Below are 19,224 nucleotides of genomic sequence, written 5' to 3'. Positions count from 1 at the left end.
TATCTCATAAAAGAGAAAAATAGGTTTAAATTCTTTTTTAAATTCTTACCTGTAGGGTAACATAACAGAGTAGCTTTATTTTTGGTTTCTCCAAGTAAAATTGGGGAAAATTAAAATATGTAAGAATATTAATGTGAATAAAACAGTTGTAAACCATAATAGAGTAATTGTTTTCTGGAAATGTTAATCATTTTGCCTTTGTTGTTGTTGGGTTTTTGTTTTTGTTTTATTTTGAATTTTTCTTTTAGTTGAGCAATCCAAGTCTGATAGCAAGGAAAAATCCAAGAAATCTTCAGTATCAGATGCTCTAGTTCATATCACTACAAGTGGTGAACCAGTTCCCATATCTGGAAGAATCAGAAGAACTGGATCAGAAGACATTCAGCATTGTAAGTAGTAGACTTTCTGGTTATTTATAATAATACTAACATTTAAATTACAATTTTATTTTTTAGAACTTTTAATTTAGAAATTTCTTTGAATTTGTTGGTACTGCAATTCAGGTTAACAAAGCAATACACGTAAAAGTTTAAATTTAGAATCAATCTTAAGTTTAGAATCAATTTGGAAAAACTTAATAAGTTAAAAACTTGAAGGAGAAGCATTTAGGGACTACTTAGAGTGAACATTTTTTTTCCTCCCACTGTAGAATTTGTAGAATTTCAAACTTTCAATTCCTTGGAAACCTGTATAACGGTGCCTTCTTACCTAGAGTGAAGAAGTAACTTCTTTTCCAGTATTTTAGAAAGTACAATAAAAACAAAAGTGAAAACTTTTTTTAAATGTACAAAATACAAGCCCTGTTGTTTTTTAGTAGTAGATTCAGTTGGCAGAAATCACCCTGACAGATAGATATAAAGGTTTCTAAAATTTCTCTACCTATCCCCTAGGCTAGTACAGGATGATAGGCTATACTTTGAGTAACACTAGTCTAAAATACACGGGCTTTACATGCTCTCTTGCTTTTCATCAAAGTAAGGGGCACTCTGCCTTGTCTTTTTCCAATGGGTTTATAAACTTATTTTAAACTTTTATTTATTCTTAATGTTGGTCAAGTACAGTTATCTCCATTTTTCCTGCCACCACTATACCCTGCCCACCCACCTCCACCTCCCTCCCTCAATCCTTCTCCCGCATTGGCTTCGCCCATGTGACCTCTATACATTTTCCTTTTACGGCCCTTCCCCTTCTTTTCCCCATTATCCCTCTTCCCCCTCCACTCTGGTTACTGTCAGTTTTTCTTTATTTCAATGTCTCTGGTTATATTTTGCTTGCTTATTTGTCTTGTTGATTAGGTTTTACTTATAGGTGAGATCATACGTTATTTGTTTTTTGCCATCTGGCTTATTTCACTTAGCATAATGCTCTCCAGTTCCATCCATGCTGTCTCAAAGGGCAGGAGATCCTTCTTTCTTTCTACTGCATCTTGTTCCATTGTGTTGACTGTACCATAGTTTTTTGATCCACTCATTTACTGATCAGCACTTAGGGTTGCTTCCAGTACTTGGCTATTGTAAATTGGGTGCATAGGTTCTTTTGAATTGGTGTTTCAGGATTCTTAGGGTATACTCCCAGCAGTGGAATCACTGGATCAAAAGGCAGTTTCATTTTTAGTTTTTTTAAGGAAATTCCATACTGTTTTTCACACAGTAACTGCAACACTCTGTATTCCCACCAACAGTGTACTCTAGGGTTCCCTATTCTCCACAACCTTGCCAGCACTTGTTGATTTGTTTATGATGGTCATTCTGACCAGTGTGAAGTAGTATCTCATTGTGGTTTTAATTTGCATCTCTCTGATGGCTAGTGGTGCTGAGTACCTTTTCATATGTCTCTGGGCCCTGTGTCTTCCTTGGAGCAGTGTCTGTTCAGGTCCTTTGGCCATTTTTTGACTGGATCATTTGTCTTCCTGGATTGGAGCCACGTGAGTTCTTTATATATTTTGGAGATCAAACCCCTATCTGATGTATCCTTGGCAAATATATTTTCCCATACGTTGGTTCCCCTTTCATTTTGCTGATGTTTTCTTTAGCCGTACAGAAGCTTTTTATTTTGATATAATCCTGTTTGTGTATTCTTTCCTTTATGTCCCTTGCTCTAGGGGACATATTGGTGAAAATATGCTATGTGGGATATCTGAGATTTTCCTACCTATGTTCTCTCGGACTTTTATGATATCACTGCTTGTATTTAAGTCTTTCATCCATCTTGAGTTTATTTTTGGGCATGGTATAAGTTGGTAGTTGAGCTTCATTTTTTTGCATGTGGCTGTCCAGATCTCCCAACACCATTTGTTGAAGAAGCTATTTTTACTCCTTTTTATGCTCCTGCCCCCTTTGTCAATTATTAATTGACCATACAGACATGGGTTTATTTTTGGGTTCTCTATTCTGTTCCGTTGATCTATCTGTCTTGTTTTATGCCTGTACCAAACTGTTTTGGTTACAGTGGCTTTGTAATATAGTTTGATATTGGGTATTGTGATCACTCCTACTTTGCTCTTTTTTCTCAGAATTGCTCAGGCTATTTGGGGTCGTTTGTGGTTCCATGTAAGTTTTTGAAATGTTTGTTCTATACCTGTGAAATACGTCATTGGTAGTTTAATAGGAATTGTGTTGAATCTATAAATTGCTTTGGATAGTATGGACATTTTAATGATACTAATCCTTCCAATCCATGAACACGATATATGCTTCCATTTATTTGTGTCTTCCCTAATGTCTTTCTTCATTGTTGTGTAGTTTTCTGAGCACAGGTCTTTCACTTCCTTGGTTAGGTTTATTCTTAGGTACTTTATTTTTCTTGTTGCTACTGAAAATGGGATATTTTTCCTAATTTTTGTTTCTGAATAGTAACTTTGTATCCCACTGCTTTGCCAAATACACTTATTAGGTCTAGTAGTTTTTTGGTGGAGTCTGTAATATTTTATATGTACACTATCATGTCATCTGCAAACAATGACAGTTTCACTTTCTCCTGTCCAATTCGGATGCCTTTTATTTCTTGTCTGATCGCTCTGGCTAGGACTTCCAGTACTGTGTTGAATAAGAGTGGTGATAGTAGACGCCCTGATCTTACTCCTAATCCTAAGGGAAATGCTTTTACTTTTTGCCCATTGAGCATGATATTGGCAGTAGATTTCTCTTATATGGCCTTTATTATGTTGAGGTATGTGCCGTCTGTTCCCAGTTTGCTGAGTGTTTTTATCTTAAATGGGTGCTGGATATTATCAAATGCTTTTTCCATATCTATTGACATGATCATGTGATTTTTGTCTTTAATTCTGTTTATGTGATGTATCATGTTTTTTGATTTGCAGATATTGTACCATCCTTGTATCCCTGGAATAAAACCCACTCGATCGTGGTATATGACCTTTTTGATGTACTGCTGGATCTGATTTGCTAATATTTTGTTGAGGATTTTCACATCTGTGTTCATCACAGATACTCTCCTTTAATGTTCTTTCTTTGTTGTGTTTTAACCTAGTTTTGGAATTAGGATAATACTGGCCTCATAAAAAGAGTTTGGAAGTATTCCCTCTTCTTAAATTTTTTGGAATAGTTTGAGAAGATTAGGTGTTAGTTCTTTGAATATTTGGTAAAATTCTCCTGTGAAGCCATCTGGTCCAGGGCTTTTGTGTACTGGGATTTTTTATTACAGCCTCAGTTTCACTAGTTGTTACTGGTCTATTCAAGTTTTCTGCTGCTTCTTGATTCAGTTTTGGAAGATCGTATGTTTCTAGAAATTTATCCATTTCACTCAGGTCGTCCAATTTCTTGGCGTATAGTTGTTCATAGTAATTTCTTACAATCCTTTGTATTTCTGTGGTTCCACTGTTACTCTCTCTTTTTTCTTGATGAGTCTGGTTAAAGTTTTGTCACTTTTATCTTTTCAAAGAACCAGCTCCTGCATTCTATTGATATTTTGAATTTTTTTAGTCTCTGTCATTTATTTCTGCTCTGATCCTGATTATTTCCTTCCTGCTTTTACTATTTTTTTTCTTGAGTCTGTAACAATGCCTAGAACATAGTGTGCACTGAACTTACATATATTGAATAATTATCTAGTAGATTATGAACTATAAAAATTGATCAAGAAAAAAGAAATGTAGAGAACAGGTATAAGTAATGCTAAAAAATTAGAAAGGATATTAAAAAATTTTCCCTTTTTTTAAAAAAAGACAGCAGGCCTTGCTGAGTTCTAATTTTAACTAAGAAATACATAATTCCAATGCTATTTAAATTACTCCTGATGAAAGATGGAAAAACTTCCAAAATGATTTGGACAAATAGGTCAATAAAACAATGAAGTACTCAGAAACAAATTCATACATATATGCACATTATTTTTATGATAAGAATGGACCTGCATGGCAGTGATATGAGGCTTTCTTTTTTAAATAAATGGTGTTGGATCAACTAAATATGTTGTCTGTAGTTACTCCATCCCTACATTCCTTGAATTAACCCAACTTGCTACTAGTAGATATAACTATTGTTAATTTTAATATTGTTTTGCATTTATATAGGTAAGTAAAATTTAATTGTTCAGTAATATTTTTAGTCTGGTTTTGGTATAGGTTAGTTTTTATTATAGAAATTGGAGTTTAGTTGAATCATATAGTTTTTAGTATGGTGTCCTTTTGTCAGCATGCCAGTGATAATATAGGCCAAGGAGAAGGTTGGCCCAACTCACTGACCAGCAAAATATGATAGTAACAAAATTCATCATTAACTGCTTTGTTTTGTCCCAAAGGTTTAGAAGACTAGACAGTTTATATTTGTAGTTATTTTTATTTTAATAGCTTTACCAGTTTATTATATAAAGATCCTTATTTTTTACATTTTATTCTGTCATAGTAAATATAGGATAGTACATAATATTTTGAAATATTTTATTATCTTTTAACATTCAGTGATTAAGACTGCTTAGAATGGTGTATTACAATGTAAAAAGTAGCACTTTTTATAGAAGGTAAGTGAAATCCAAAGTGTTTATTTACACAGAGACTGATTTTAAATGTTTATGAAAGCCTTACTTTCCAAAGAGGATCTGAGTGAGAGACCTTTGGTATTTAAGAGCTGTGAGGTAAGATTTAATGCTTATCTTAGCATCAAACAATGCTATATTTACTCATATAAATATCATTGAAAGATCTTTGTTGCATTTATATTTTTAATACATGTATTTATGTTCTTATTTTCCCTTTTTACAGTGCAAAGAAAGAATGAGGCCTGTCAAAGCAGCTTTGAAACAACTTGATAGGCCTGAGAAAGGCCTTTCAGAAAGAGAACAACTAGAGCATACTAGACAATGTTTAATAAAAATTGGAGACCATATCACAGAATGTCTGAAGGAGTATACAAATCCTGAACAAATCAAACAGTGGAGAAAGTAAGTGATGTACTTTCCAGGAAATGTTAAATTTGTGGTTATGTAACCATCTGTCCCTTACATTTCAATTTATTTTTCTACTTTTGAAATTTAGTAACAATTTAGTACCTCTCTAATGTTTAGAGAGGTAACTTGAAGATGATCGTTTTTATTTTTTCTTTAAAGCTTTTTTATTCATGAGTGAACACTTAATTATGCATCATGATTATCACCAACTGTGATTTGTAACTAAACTGCTATAATATTATACAAATCACTTAATGATTACCAGATACAGATGAGTGTTAAACCAAACTTACACAAATTTGGAAAAAAAGATAAAATGAACACAAACTAGTCCCTCATATCAGTTTATTAGTCTACTGATTTCTTTGCTATATGCAGTGCAGCTACATATCAAAACAGAAAACTAACATTTCTAGAGGAGTGATTATGATTAATCTAAAATTTAAAAAAAAATCTATACTCATTTTAGAGAGAGGAGATAGGGAGTTAATCATGGTCACTAGGCTTTTGAAAAGAAGTGAAACTACACTACCATGTCTGAAGAAGTTAAAGCCATGCATGGACAATAATAATAATAGCCTGAAGTCATGTGACTATAATACCACGGAATATTCACTAGAGTTGGCACCAGAAGATGTGCTCAGTCCCTATCTTGGCTAATTTTGGGCTTTGTGAACTTGAATAATCACCAGTATCTCTGAGCCCCTGATATTATCATTGTGAAATAACATCTATATTTGAAGTCCTTTATAAATTTTGAGGTGCTACGTATTTTCTACTTACTAAACGATCATGATAACATTTATTATGAGGAATGGAGGAGAATAATCCTAAAGTACTACAGAATATATATTCTGTCTTAGTCTTTTATTTTTGGTTGGAATAGATATACTGACTGGAGCTTTTAACGTTTTCCTTAAATACCATAAAGCAATTATTTCATCCTTTTGAAGTCCTCTGATGATTCCCAAAGTGCAGAGTCAGAGAACAAGAATACAGTAAATATCAGTTATATGAACCATTGTTAATATAATGAGAACAGTTTGCACAACATCTGTATAACCTGGCAGCCAAGGAGTGGACTGGAATGTGCAAGTGTGAACAATGACAACCTCACTCTACTAGTCATTGGGGGCAGTAGACGCCATTGAGTAAATGTGTGTACTGTGTGGCCGTCACATTCAAAATGACTGAGTGAGTCGAGCAAGAGATCTGCATGAAATTTTATGTTAAGCTTGAACATTCCTCCACGGAATCTTATTTTGATGATTCAGAAGACCACAGCTATGGCAACTGGTGATTGGCAGTTTCATTATGACAATGAGCCTGCTCATGAAAACTCTCATACCTCATGCAGAGTTTTTTTGTGAAATAGTAAAACCCAGGTGACTCAGCCCTCCTGCAGCTCAGATTTGGTACCCTGTGACTTCTGGCATTTCCCAATGGGAAGAGATTTCAGACCATTAATGAGATTCAGGAAAACTCGATAGAGCAGCTAATGGCAATTGGGAGAACTGTGTGAGGTCCCAAGGTGCCTACTTTGAAGGGGACTGAGGCGTCATTGTCTTATGTACAATGTCCTTTTATCTAGTATCTTTTTCAGTAAATCTCTCTTTTTTTTCATATGGCATGGTCAGTTACTTTCTGGACAGACTGTGTGTGTGTGTGTGTGTGTGTGTGTGTGTGTGTGTGTAATATATATATATTTTTTATATATATATTTTATATATATATTATATATATATATATAATATATATATATGGCTTTGATGAAAATCTGTTTTTATACTCAGAATCCAAAGTGAAATTTTCTCTGTCAGTGGCTCCCAAACATGTCTTGATTGTTGCTTTTCTTTGATAAAATTAGAAAAATAAAGGTAATGCAGTGAATTATTTTTTAAAGCTAAATTTAGTTAATTTACAGGATTATATTAAGTGTTTTTCCTGTTTTTAGTGTAAAAAGAGCCTGATTTCTATCTGAAACTATTTCATTGTATATTATGTACCATTTTTTTAAAACTTAGAGTTTAGATTTTTGAAGTTGTAAAGAGAGAGAAAATTATTTTACCTTACTAGAAAGATAAGAAATAAACATCTTGTTGAAATTATATTGTGACTAATACAAATATAATGCTATTTTGGATTTAGTTTATTAGGAAAAAAGGGAGCATGGGAGAAAACTTCTAAAACAAAAGAGATGAGTAGCTGGGAGATTTATTGCATCATGTTTGCCTTTACCTCCTAAGGTTTGATTCCTCTTTTTACCCATCTGGGGCAACACACCTTTTTGTTTTCCTCTACTTAGTTTTTATCTACCCTGACTTCACTGATAATCAGTTAATGGGGCAATGTAGTTTAGAGAGTGCTTCTCAATTTTTATTTATCCATTTATTACCCATTGTCTGTTAAAACTCTCCATTGGTAAAAAGAACTTAGACTTTGTGAAAAAGCAAAACAGAACTTTCTTGATATGTTTTGGGGCTATATAGTATATTAATTTGAAAAACTCAGCAAGTGTGAACCTAAAAATTGTGCATTTTATTTTATGTATATTTTATCTTTAAAAGAAAATAAACAGGTATCAACTAATGATACATATGCTGAAGTATTTAGGGGGAAAATACTAATACCTGAAATGCAAACAAAAATTACATGGATTGCCAGAGGCATGGATGTATGAAAATATGTCATGAAGCAAGCATAGTAAAATGTTAACACTAGAATCTAAGTAGTAGGTATGTGGGTGACCATGGTAAAATTCTTTTTATCTTTGATGTATGTTTGAAAATTTTCATGATGTTGAAAAAAATTAAGAAACAATGTAATCTCTGCATACATATTTTGAAAGTGTCCCATTAGTTTAAAAAAGCCTGATAATATTAGTTTTTATGCTTTAACATGCTATAATTTATATCAATACCCTGATTTTACAGGCTACGAAGTATCATGACAGAAGCAAATTTTAAGTGTTATGCATATACATGTCCATTAAATATGAGAATATGAGTGACTGCTCTTTAAATTGCAGTGCAATTTTACAGTCTTTTTTTTGTAAAATTATAGGCAAAAATATTGATGAAGGATAAATATATGCTGCAGTGAGGCAAACAACCTTCACAAAATAAGTTTATAATACTAATGGTAATTTATATGATTATTGAAACAAAAAAAGGACTGAAAAAGCCACAACTGACGTAAGAATTCTCTGGAATAATTACCAACCTCTGTATGCACATGTGCTAGGACAATTTTGCAGTTAATGCGTAACTGACAGACAGTGCATTCCAAAATCTACTGACACCTAGCAAATTTTTAGTAATTTACTAGCCAGCAGCTAATCCTACATGTCGATGTCCAAAATCAGATGGTTGGGAATTATTTATCTTAGTGAAAGGCGAATTAGGAGCCCTGTCTTCTACCTTTACTTAGCTATATGAGTTTAGGCAAGTCACTTAGCCTCCTTACTTCATTTGCTTATTTTAAAAACTGGATGCTGTATTTACTCTGCCTACCTAACTAAAGATTATTTGTGGAATTAAATAATAGAAAAGAGCATTGAAAATATTAAAACTTGGTAAAGCACCTGTTGTCAATAGTCTCTCATTCCAGGCTTTATAAATTAATGTGAGGTTTATAGTGATAAGCAATAGGTGCTTGATATTTGAAATTGTGTCAGCCATTTAAAAGTCCCCAGAGTGTTTTATATAATTTCTTCCATAAAATAGAATGAAAAGTTATTTTCCAGATAAGAATTTTTGCCTTCTCAGACCTTTTTTTCCTTCCATCAGTGTCATTGGAAGATGGCTTTCTTTTAGGTAGTCATTATTCATACAGAGGTTTATTTTTTTTTTAATTCCTTAAAATTGATTGGTTCATTAAAGATGTTTATGTTGGGTAATATGCCAGACTCCATCATTGGCTAATTAGTAATTTCTCTACCCTGTTTATATAAGCAAGATTCAAAATCATACTTTAAAATACCTTCTGAAAAAACATTTAATAAAAAATTGTGAATATGTGAAACCATTTCTATTTCAGTGATAGCAAATAGACTTCAATTCAGGTATCACTGATTATGAGTGACTGTTGAGGAAGCTGTGTTAAGAAGTACTCACAGGCTACATCTGAATTTATCATAATAGAGTACTATAGTCAGTTACTAATTCTTGCCTTGGGGTGGGAACAGAGGCCTAAAGACATGCTGTCCATGGTTTATAGTGTCTGTTCATACTATTCTCATGACCATTACATCAAAATTATGAAATGACAATTGTTTTTTAATGCATTATTGAGCACCCTCTTTTTCACAAGCTTATATTACTGATTTTACATTTATTCAGACTACTGACATAACTTGTTCCTTTTATAACTAATCTGAATCATATTATGAGTCCCTTCCTGATTTGTAAATTTACATCTCTGGTTTCAAATTAGGATTGATTACTACTTTTCACTCAAAAAATTGTAAAAATGAAAAGATTTGGAAGAGAAGTAAAACCTAAAGTTTCATTTAGAGTTTTACCCATATATGAAGTTTATAAAAAAACACTAGAAATAATTATCTTAGACGTTATTCTATAGAGGGTAAAATCTGTGTGTATTTTTGTTTCTGCAGAGGGAATTATGAAAAAGCTAAATATTTTCCACCAGACTAATTTGCCTTTTCTTTTTCTAGAAACCTGTGGATTTTTGTATCTAAGTTTACTGAGTTTGATGCAAGAAAGTTGCATAAGTTATATAAGCATGCTATTAAAAAACGGCAGGAATCTCAGGTAAATTAATACATCATTTTTTTTCTTATTTATCTTACTAAAATTGAGACATTCTTCCTTAGAAAAGAATTGAATGAAAAAATGTAGAAGAGTTAGTGAACAAGAAACAAGATAATAGCAGTCTAAAAGTGTCTCCTTCAAGATGGATATTAATTGCAAAGAAAAACAATAACTTTTAGAAAAGAAACCTCCCTAACCCCACTGTAAGTAAGCAATTAAGGTTAACATCACCAGTATAATAGCGACATCATGAGCCACCTGATATGACGTTCTGGGAAAGGTACATCACTTGTGTGGTTCGCATAATCTCAGTCTAATCATGAGAAGATGTGAGACAAACCACAGTTGAGAGATACTCTATACCATAACTGTCTAGTACTCTTCAGAAGTGTAGACAAGAAAAAAACTAAGGAGCTGTCCCACATTGAAGGAAGTTAGACATGAAAACTAAGTGTTAAGTGGAGTTCCAGATTGGATTCCAGAGCAGAAAAATAATCTAAGTAGAAAAATGTGAAATCTGAATGAAGTATATGTTCATTTAATAGTGTTGTACTAATGTTAACTATTCACACGTTTTGATCTTTATGCCATGGTTATATAAGATACATTAGGAGACGTTGGAAGAAAGGCATATGGTAACTCTTTGGTATAATTTTGCAGCTTTTCTGTTAAATCTGAAATTATTTTAATACGTCATGGGACAAATATTTTGTTTTTAAAAAGATATCTGCAAATGCTGCTCTTACACATTCTAGTGTCTTATATAAGGACTTCTTTCAGCCTTGAGATTTTCTTTTTAGGGTTTTTTCCCCTGTTTTGTAATGGTTTTGATGCCATTTATAATATTCTTATATATGTGCATTTATTTTAGCAAAATAATGACCAGAACAGCAACTTGAATGCTCCAGTGATTAGAAATCCAGGTAAGTCAACTTACTGTTGTTTTGGAAAGTAAATTTATAAATTGTTTTCCTTTAGCGGGTTTGTTTTAGATAATACCCATATTATTATAATGGGTCTATTATCTTAAATAATAATCCTTTTTTCTTCTTATTAACCTTTCCATAAATCACCTTCTACCACTTTTTAAAAATTATAAAATAAATGTTGAAATGATGAATTGCTAAAATGATAAATTAAAAAATTTTAGAATACAATAATGCATTTTTTCTGTATAAGAATCACAGAAATACAGTCTATGTTGAAAGTAAATAGGCCTTTCATATTTCAGTTGTGATTTTTCATATTTCAGATTAAAGTGATACTTTTGTAAATTTTAGTACTGCTTTAATAGACCATTTCTAAATACTTTAACTACCCATATTTGGGAACTGATTTTCTGTAGCTGGAGTTAGAACTGGAGTTCTTGTAATCTAGCAGCAAAGTTACTTTTTTTTTTAACCATGTATTTTTCGGAAGTCATGAATAAAAGTTTTTTTGTTTTTTTTTAATCTAACAGATGTGGACAGATTGAAAGAGAATACAAATCATGATGATAGCAGCAGGGACAGTTATTCTTCTGATAGACACTTATCTCAGTATCATGATCATCATAAAGACCGACATCAGGGAGATTCTTACAAAAAGAGTGACTCCAGGAAAAGACCCTATTCTTCTTTCAGTAATGGCAAAGATCATCGTGACTGGGATCACTACAAGCAAGACAGCAGGTAAATTTAACAATCAGTTTTAAAATTTTTCTTATTCATGTCTTTTTCTTTTTTATTTTATTTGCTATATTGGACCTTAATGGCCTCTTCAAACTTAATCAAGCAAGCCTTATATGAGAATAAGGTTTATTTGCATGTAAGAAAAATATGAACTCTACTGTATTTTTGTTAAGAACTTTTTTAAATTACAAATTCAAGGTCAAAGTGCAATAAGAGGAAAGTGTAGGGAGTTCTATAATTATGTCATGGGATTCATTGTCGGTTTTGGAGAAGATTGGCTCAAAAACTCTTCAAAATAAAGTAGGGTAAAATAAAAGCTTGATGAAATATGGATGAAATTTGATGGAGGAAATTCTTTATTCCACTCCATTTAAAAAAAACTCAAGGGAAAATTTACGTGAAAATATCTTATTGCAGTTAAATTTAATCACAGCATCTGGGATGGTCCTGAAATCAGGATTTTTTTTAGTTTATTGTTTTGGGTTTTGTTTGCTTTTAAACAGTAAACAACTCTGAATATAATATAATATAAGACATTTTATTCCTTTATTGTAAACAAATATTTTCACCAGTCGATGATCATCACTACAAGCAAAATACAAATGAATAAAAGATGAGAAAATAAAGATATTAGATTTCCTTTGTATTTTAATTGTGCTCACTGCAATAAATTCTTCTCTGAGAAGCAGTGTCACATTATAATACATCAAACGTAGACTGGCTCTTAAAATTAGAGAAGGACATAAAATGAAAAGAAAAAGCTGTGTTTGTGGTAGTAAATAATTCAATGTATTTTATTTGAAAAAGGAAAACATTTTAAAGATGACTTTTCCTTAAACTGCTATAATTATTTATTTTTTAGCAAACTGCCACATTTAGGAACATTGTAATAATGACTCATGTAATCAATCAAACCTAAGGAAAGCTTTTAAAAGGTATCATTACACCAATAAAAATTGTCTTTTACAAATTATTTCATAGACTGCATTGTAGAGATTTTATTTTTCCCCTGCTTAGAGGCTCATAACAAGGATCTGATTTCAAGTGTATTCTATTCTAGATAGTTGTAGTTACCTTTATTCCAGTTTCTAGATAGTTAAGATGCATTAATACAAATGATGTATAAAATGAACATGTGAAATTAGATGCTGAGTGGTCTGTGTGGTTCACTTTTGTTTTATAAGTCAAATAGTTTTTGAGAGGCATGCAAAGATATTTGTGGTTAATTTTAAGCTTACTTAGGAAGTTCTATAATGAAACACTGAACTTGTATACAATTAAAAGTAGGCTTTAAAGTATTTTTGTTTTATTTTTAATAAGGTGTTTATTTGGAAACATTTAATTTGCATTATTAATTTAACTAAAATTCCTAATTTCTCTTTTGTTAGATATTACAGTGATAGAGAGAAACATAGAAAACTGGATGATCACAGGAGTAGAGATCACAGATCAAATTTGGAAGGAAATTTAAAAGATAGATCTCATTCAGATCATCGCTCTCATTCAGATCATCGGTTACATTCAGATCATCGGTCAAGTTCTGAATATGCACATCATAAATCTTCCAGGGATTATAGGTATCACTCAGATTGGCAAATGGACCACAGAGCTTCCAGTAGTGGGCCTAGGTCACCACTAGATCAGAGGTCTCCTTATGGCTCCAGATCTCCATTTGAACACTCAATTGAACACAAAAGTACACCTGAGCATACCTGGAGTAATCGGAAAACATAACAAAAACTGATGTGTTGTCTTTCTGGACTTTTCTGTTAGCCATATATCATAAACCAACACAGTAATTGCCTTACATGACTTGAAAGATATAAACAGATCTTCTATCAGTAGCAGTATTGTTACTTCTTTCCAGGATGCAAGGTCTATTATCCCAACAGAAGAGAAAATATTTTTATATTTAAGGATTATGCTGCACTGTACTACAAATATTGTAGTACTTTTTTTTTCTTTTTTAAAGAAATGGAAAATGTTTACTATTACAGGGACCTCAACACTGCCCTTCCATATAGGCTGGATAAAACTGTTTTTAAGTCAGTGATTTTAGACTGACCTCCATTTAAATTATGTTTGTATATGAACTTTACTCTGACCTGTGATCATGTTTCAGGAAGGAATGAAAGAGAGTTCTTTTCTTAATAAAGAAAAAACACTCAAGGATTTTGTTCACTTTCCAAAGCTACTTGTTTACATTGTACACTGCGACCACCTTGCCGCTTTTCATCACAAGCTTGAATATTTAAATTCTGTACTTATATCTGTAAGATAGCCAGGAACTTCCTGTTTGTGATCTATTATTATGCCTTTTTACATACACAAAAAAATTGACTGTAAATTATTGTAAATGTATTAAATGAGCTTTCCTTCCTTCCCTTTCTCAGGCTTTTTTTGACTGTTCCTTTCCCTACCAACTCAGGCCTTCTTATTGTTTAAAAAAAATTAGTGTAATAACACTTTTTAATGATTTGTCTTGATGGAATCATTGTTTAGAATGTAAAAAATGGGGAAAGGGGCCACTTAATTCCATTAGTCCTCTTTTTATATCAACTATTTTATTAAATACATGTTATTTCTTTCTTTTTTCTTTTTATTTTTTGGTCAATATTGTGTTTGTAGTAACAGAATACTGAGATAATAATGTAAGATCTAAACTGCATGCTCTGGAAACATTACTTTCAGATGCATTTGGTTTAAAAGGGTAGGTGTATGAACACTTTCAGAATCCAAAACAGCCAAAAGTTATTGTAAATCCATTTGTTTTCCCTTTTCATGTGGGCAATAATGTCAAATGTGCTATGCAGCCAGGTAACATTTTAGATAAACTTGATTGACTTTTAATATAAACTGTTACAATGCACACTGATTGTATATAAAAACCTTATATATGACAAATTAAATTTAAGAAAAAGGATATGTGGGCTCCTGTAATTTTCTGCTGCATTTTTATTCCCTCAAGCACTTAACTTTTTTTTTAAGTAGTAACATTTATCTGCCAGAAAAAAAAAGGATATTTTGATAAGCAATTGAATATAGTTAACGTGTAGCACTACAACTAAATCTATTTTGAAGACTATATGAATTTATAAAGTAAAATTTAGATCATTGAAATTTTTGTTTGACTCTGGTTTTCTGCTGATATTATTTTAGAACACCTAATATTTATTCGCAGATTTTTATTTTGTTATATTCAGTGGGAATTTTTGACTCGTAGCATACATTCATTCTTGGATGTGTGCTGTGATGTAACAAATTTGAATCTTAACTTTGACAAATACATTGATATATTCCAATAATATTTTTAAATGTGTCCCTATTGATTTAGCTGTAGGAGCAATCTACAGAAGTTTGTTTGTGGATGTATTTTTTAATATTTTTTTATCCAATTAGGTCTAAAATTTACACTATGGATACAAAACAAAGCTTTCCTTTTTTTTTTTAAAGCAGTGATTCCTCTTTTAGATAGTTACCTTGAAGAATGATGATCTTGTTTTTTTTCCTGGTATATCAGATTACATGAGGAATAATACAATTTTTAAATATCTTATTTATAATTAAATATAAAAGTGATAAAACAATTTAGTGCCAATACACATTTTTTAACCTTTTTTACTTTTTACCACATTTACTATAAATGATGACTTTGTTCTATAAGATAGCACTGAATAAAAAAATACTTTTTATTAACATAAAAGAAATCAGGGTTGGTGTTTTTTAATTCATCACTTTGTAGCAAAGACATTTGCATTATATCCTATTGTTCAGATTTTGCAAAAGAACAGTATTACATTTTTTGAGACAATGGAATGGACTCTAACTTTCTTAACAATTCTACATTTAGTTGAATATTTCAGTCAACTATTAGCTGAGTTGAAGTTTAAAACTGTATGTAACATTAATTGATGGAAAATATGTTCATTATTTGTAAGAAGTAAGCAATTACATAGAAAAAGAATAAGCCATAGATTTATTAAAACACAATGGAGAAGAACATTAGTACATAGATATAACACGGAACATTCTCTATAAAATATGCCTAATTTTTGTCTTTGACAATGCTCATTCTGCTTTGCATTTTTATCCATTTGTGTTTAATTTTTCAAGGATGAGAGATTATGCATAGTACTGTACCAATTAACCCTCCACTTTCATAATATACAATAAATGATTCTTACTAAAAGCAATGGCCTGTTTGCTTATAAAGAAAATATTTTTGATTAGGATATGTTAGAAAATAATATTCAGACTGGAAAGCTGTGGAAAACTGGAGTGTGAGTGTTTCATTAATTTCAGAGTGAGTGGCTTAGTAAAATTAGAACCTTTACAGTTGTATACAATATAGTAGGTTACATATAATTTTTCTTAAGTTTTTTGTAGTTAAATAATGAAAAGATTGTGTAGATTTATGCTGATTTACACATTTAGTTTTCTTGTGACTTATCAAGAATATGCACTAGGGATAAATGACATAATTCTTATCTGCACCATGACTCTGTTTTTGACTAGAAAATGATCTTTGGGCCATAAATATTGTAGCTTTATAACTGACAGTTTTGTGAGGGAGAGGGATGGAAAAGCAACTAATTTTTTATGGAATTTTTTTAGATTTCATCTGAAGTGTGAACTGGCAATGTGGCTTAATTGTTAAAACTTTGAGTAGTTTATTAGCAATATTGTAAAACTTAAAGTATTTCTGAATTGATATATTTAAGCATATTAATATAGATACCTCTATCAAACATTACTTAAATTCAAGACTCAATTAAAAAATAAAAACAGAATGCTTAAGTGGAGGCTAACTAGGCAGTAATGCAACAACAAAAACATCTTGAGGGAAAATGTCAAAATTGTGTTAAAATTCTTAAGCCATCATATTTTAAATATTTAAAAGAAAACTCAGTTGGAATTATGGAAACAGGCAATGACTCTAGTGGCTTTGTAGAGTGCTTTATGCAATTTTTTTTTAAAGAATCTAGGTTGATTTTATTACAGAAAAATCTTTGGATTCTTTTTAAAGACCCAGGGATAGGAAATAGTAGCTATGTTAGAGAATGAAAGATGTGATTGGTACAGTAGGATTAAAAAAAATAACTTTGAAGATTTTTCCAAGTATCTGTATAAACTCTCCAATGACGCTTCAGACTTTCTACTAAGAGACTATAACCTTGTCCTTTAGTTTAAAAAAGAAACACCCAAACCTTTATTTGAAACAGGATTGGTAGTTCAAACTCCCAAGGGAATGAGATACTTTTAATTCCATGTCTCACTGTACATTTGAGTCTTGATAAAAATACTAAAGAAATGTAAGCATCTCAAAAGCAAAAAATACCAGCTCATAATGATTAAATGAGCTAAAAATATTTGTTGCATTGTTGATAATACACGTTTCACCTAACAAAAATGTGGGTTGCATTGTAATGTCATTATTGTAGGCTACTGCTATTAGGTTTCACATATGTAGAATGAGCTGTGGAATTGAACTAGCACTCTTATAGTACTTGTTTTTTCCTCTTCACATCTCTGCATTGCCTGGTGTTCTGCAGTAGTGCTATGTGAGTCTGGGTGTGGTTTTACTTTTACAGATTTTGCCTCTTAACCTATTTTTAATTTCTGGAAGTCCTGTGGTATTGCTATCATATGACTTCTAATTTCTCCTGTCTCAACAGTTACAGTATTTTTTTTTCTTCTCTTTCCATGTCTATGGAGTATTTTCAGCTTCAACCAGTCTCCTGAATTCATCTCCATTTAGATATCTAATAGGTACCTATTCTTAAAACATGTAAGACCAGACTCAACCCCTTTCCCACCAATGACCTGTAAAAAACTTTTCAATGTTCCATAATCTTTGATAAATGAATGTACTGATGTTTCAGAGCTCTCTCACCTATGGCACTTTTCCCCCTACCAATTTCTGTGCTTTTCTTATCCATGCTACTCCCACTGCTCTTAGAAGACACCGAAGAACACTTCTGGGTCTTTATATTGTTGTTCCCTCTACAAGAATGCTTCAGCTCATGCCATCTCAGGTCTCCAAATTAGTACCTTGCCCCATCATCCCTTTTTTTTTTTTTTCAAATTTTATTTGGGCAAAAATTCAAATTAGGCAACACCAAATCAGACTGGGCATGCTCCACCATCAGGAGCTGAGGGAGAAACATTCATACAGAAAAGGCCGAAGCAAAGCAAGGAAATTGATTGCCTAGGTGGCTCTTTGTGATTGCTTGTCCTTAGTGCATACGTGTAGCTTTGAAGCATTTATAGTCTCAGATTTTGGTTTGCTTGTGTAGGCAGCCATGGCATTGGAGCCACCTCAGCCTAATGGCCTACTTATTTTACAAATCTAGGTTTAAAAGGCTCTACCATGGCCAGTGTAATTAAAGACTATCTGATAGAATTAACCTGTTTGTTTAGACTTAACACTTTTTTTTTTCACCTGAGACCTCACATAAGACCCACTTCAGCTTAAGTTGGACCAAGTCCGACCCCGGACCCAGTAGGACACCAGCCAGCTTCCGGATCCGGTGGGGAAAAAGAAATGCTCAGATGAAGTCTGAAAGCTCATAATGCAAAAGCACAAAGCTAGGGTCCAGGATTTGAGGAGGATTCACCCCCCAACTACTTCCAAAGACAGCAAGCTCAAGGTGACCCAGCAGGCACATTTGCCTGGCTGCTCATTGCTCCTGGGGCCATGGTGGGAGCTCTGCTTTGGTTTCCTCTTCTGATGTTAGAATTGTTAAAAGATAAGTTGTGGCATATTAACTTGAGTTTATTTGAGTAGAAATTGATTTACATAGAGCAGCACCAAAGCAGAAGTAGCTAGAAGTGCTCACACCCTTGTCATTTTATACTCCTTATTTTGCCTTTTCTTTTAGCACACTTACCAATACATCTTTATTATGTTTTCATTTGTCATTGAGTGCATTCTAATTAGAATGTAATGTAAATTCCATTAGGGCAGGAACTTTATTTAGTTCGCTGCTGTATCTGCAGCACCTAAAACTTCAGGGCCTCGTACCAATTATTTTTTCATTATTTTGATATCTTTCCCAGAAATGCTGTGTCTCATTACTGAATTTCTTTTTTCTTGCCATCGATACATGATTTGTTAGTATTATTGGAAACGTTCATATGCCTTATCAGTATCTCTGATACTAGGGTGCTATAAACATTCATGTGCAGGTCTCTGGATAGACATAATTTTTCTTTGGTACGTACCTTGGAATAGGATTGCTGGGTTGTATGATAAAGTGTGTGATACTAGAATCTGTTTACCATCTTCCACTTTTTAAACGACTAATAATCACCTGAGGTACTTGAGAAATATTGAAACACCTATGTCTCATTTCTAGGAGTTAAAATTGGCAGAAAAA

At 32.3% G+C, this 19,224-nt stretch overlaps 1 protein-coding gene across 1 annotated transcript; it reads left to right on the top strand.

Moving 5' to 3' along the window:
- Window positions 1–371: 371 nt before the first annotated feature.
- On the top strand, window positions 372–14,880 carry LOC129083512 (chromodomain-helicase-DNA-binding protein 1-like). The gene is made up of 6 exons (XM_054589343.1): window positions 372–389; window positions 5,219–5,397; window positions 10,079–10,175; window positions 11,047–11,098; window positions 11,635–11,845; window positions 13,234–14,880. Exons 2-6 carry the CDS (start codon window positions 5,231–5,233, stop codon window positions 13,577–13,579), a joined length of 873 nt encoding a protein of 290 aa, XP_054445318.1. The 5' UTR covers window positions 372–389; window positions 5,219–5,230; the 3' UTR covers window positions 13,580–14,880.
- Window positions 14,881–19,224: the final 4,344 nt, after the last annotated feature.

Source organism: Pteronotus mesoamericanus, unplaced genomic scaffold (assembly GCF_021234165.1).
Source record: "Pteronotus mesoamericanus isolate MK-2021 breed Mesoamerican mustached bat unplaced genomic scaffold, CSHL_Meso_final scaffold_167, whole genome shotgun sequence".
NCBI lineage: Eukaryota > Metazoa > Chordata > Mammalia > Chiroptera > Mormoopidae > Pteronotus > Pteronotus mesoamericanus.
Note: the sequence above shows the minus strand (reverse complement) of the source record. Positions and strands in the feature narration are given on the sequence as shown.

Excerpts from the sequence above, each read along its gene's own strand:
- LOC129083512 (XM_054589343.1), top strand. The coding sequence starts at position 5,231 with ATGAGGCCTGTCAAAGCAGCTTTGAAACAACTTGATAGGCCTGAGAAA. Across the intron at positions 10,176-11,046 it reads AAAAACGGCAGGAATCTCAG|CAAAATAATGACCAGAACAG; the intron begins GTAAATTAATAC and ends CATTTATTTTAG. Across the intron at positions 11,846-13,233 it reads CACTACAAGCAAGACAGCAG|ATATTACAGTGATAGAGAGA; the intron begins GTAAATTTAACA and ends CTCTTTTGTTAG.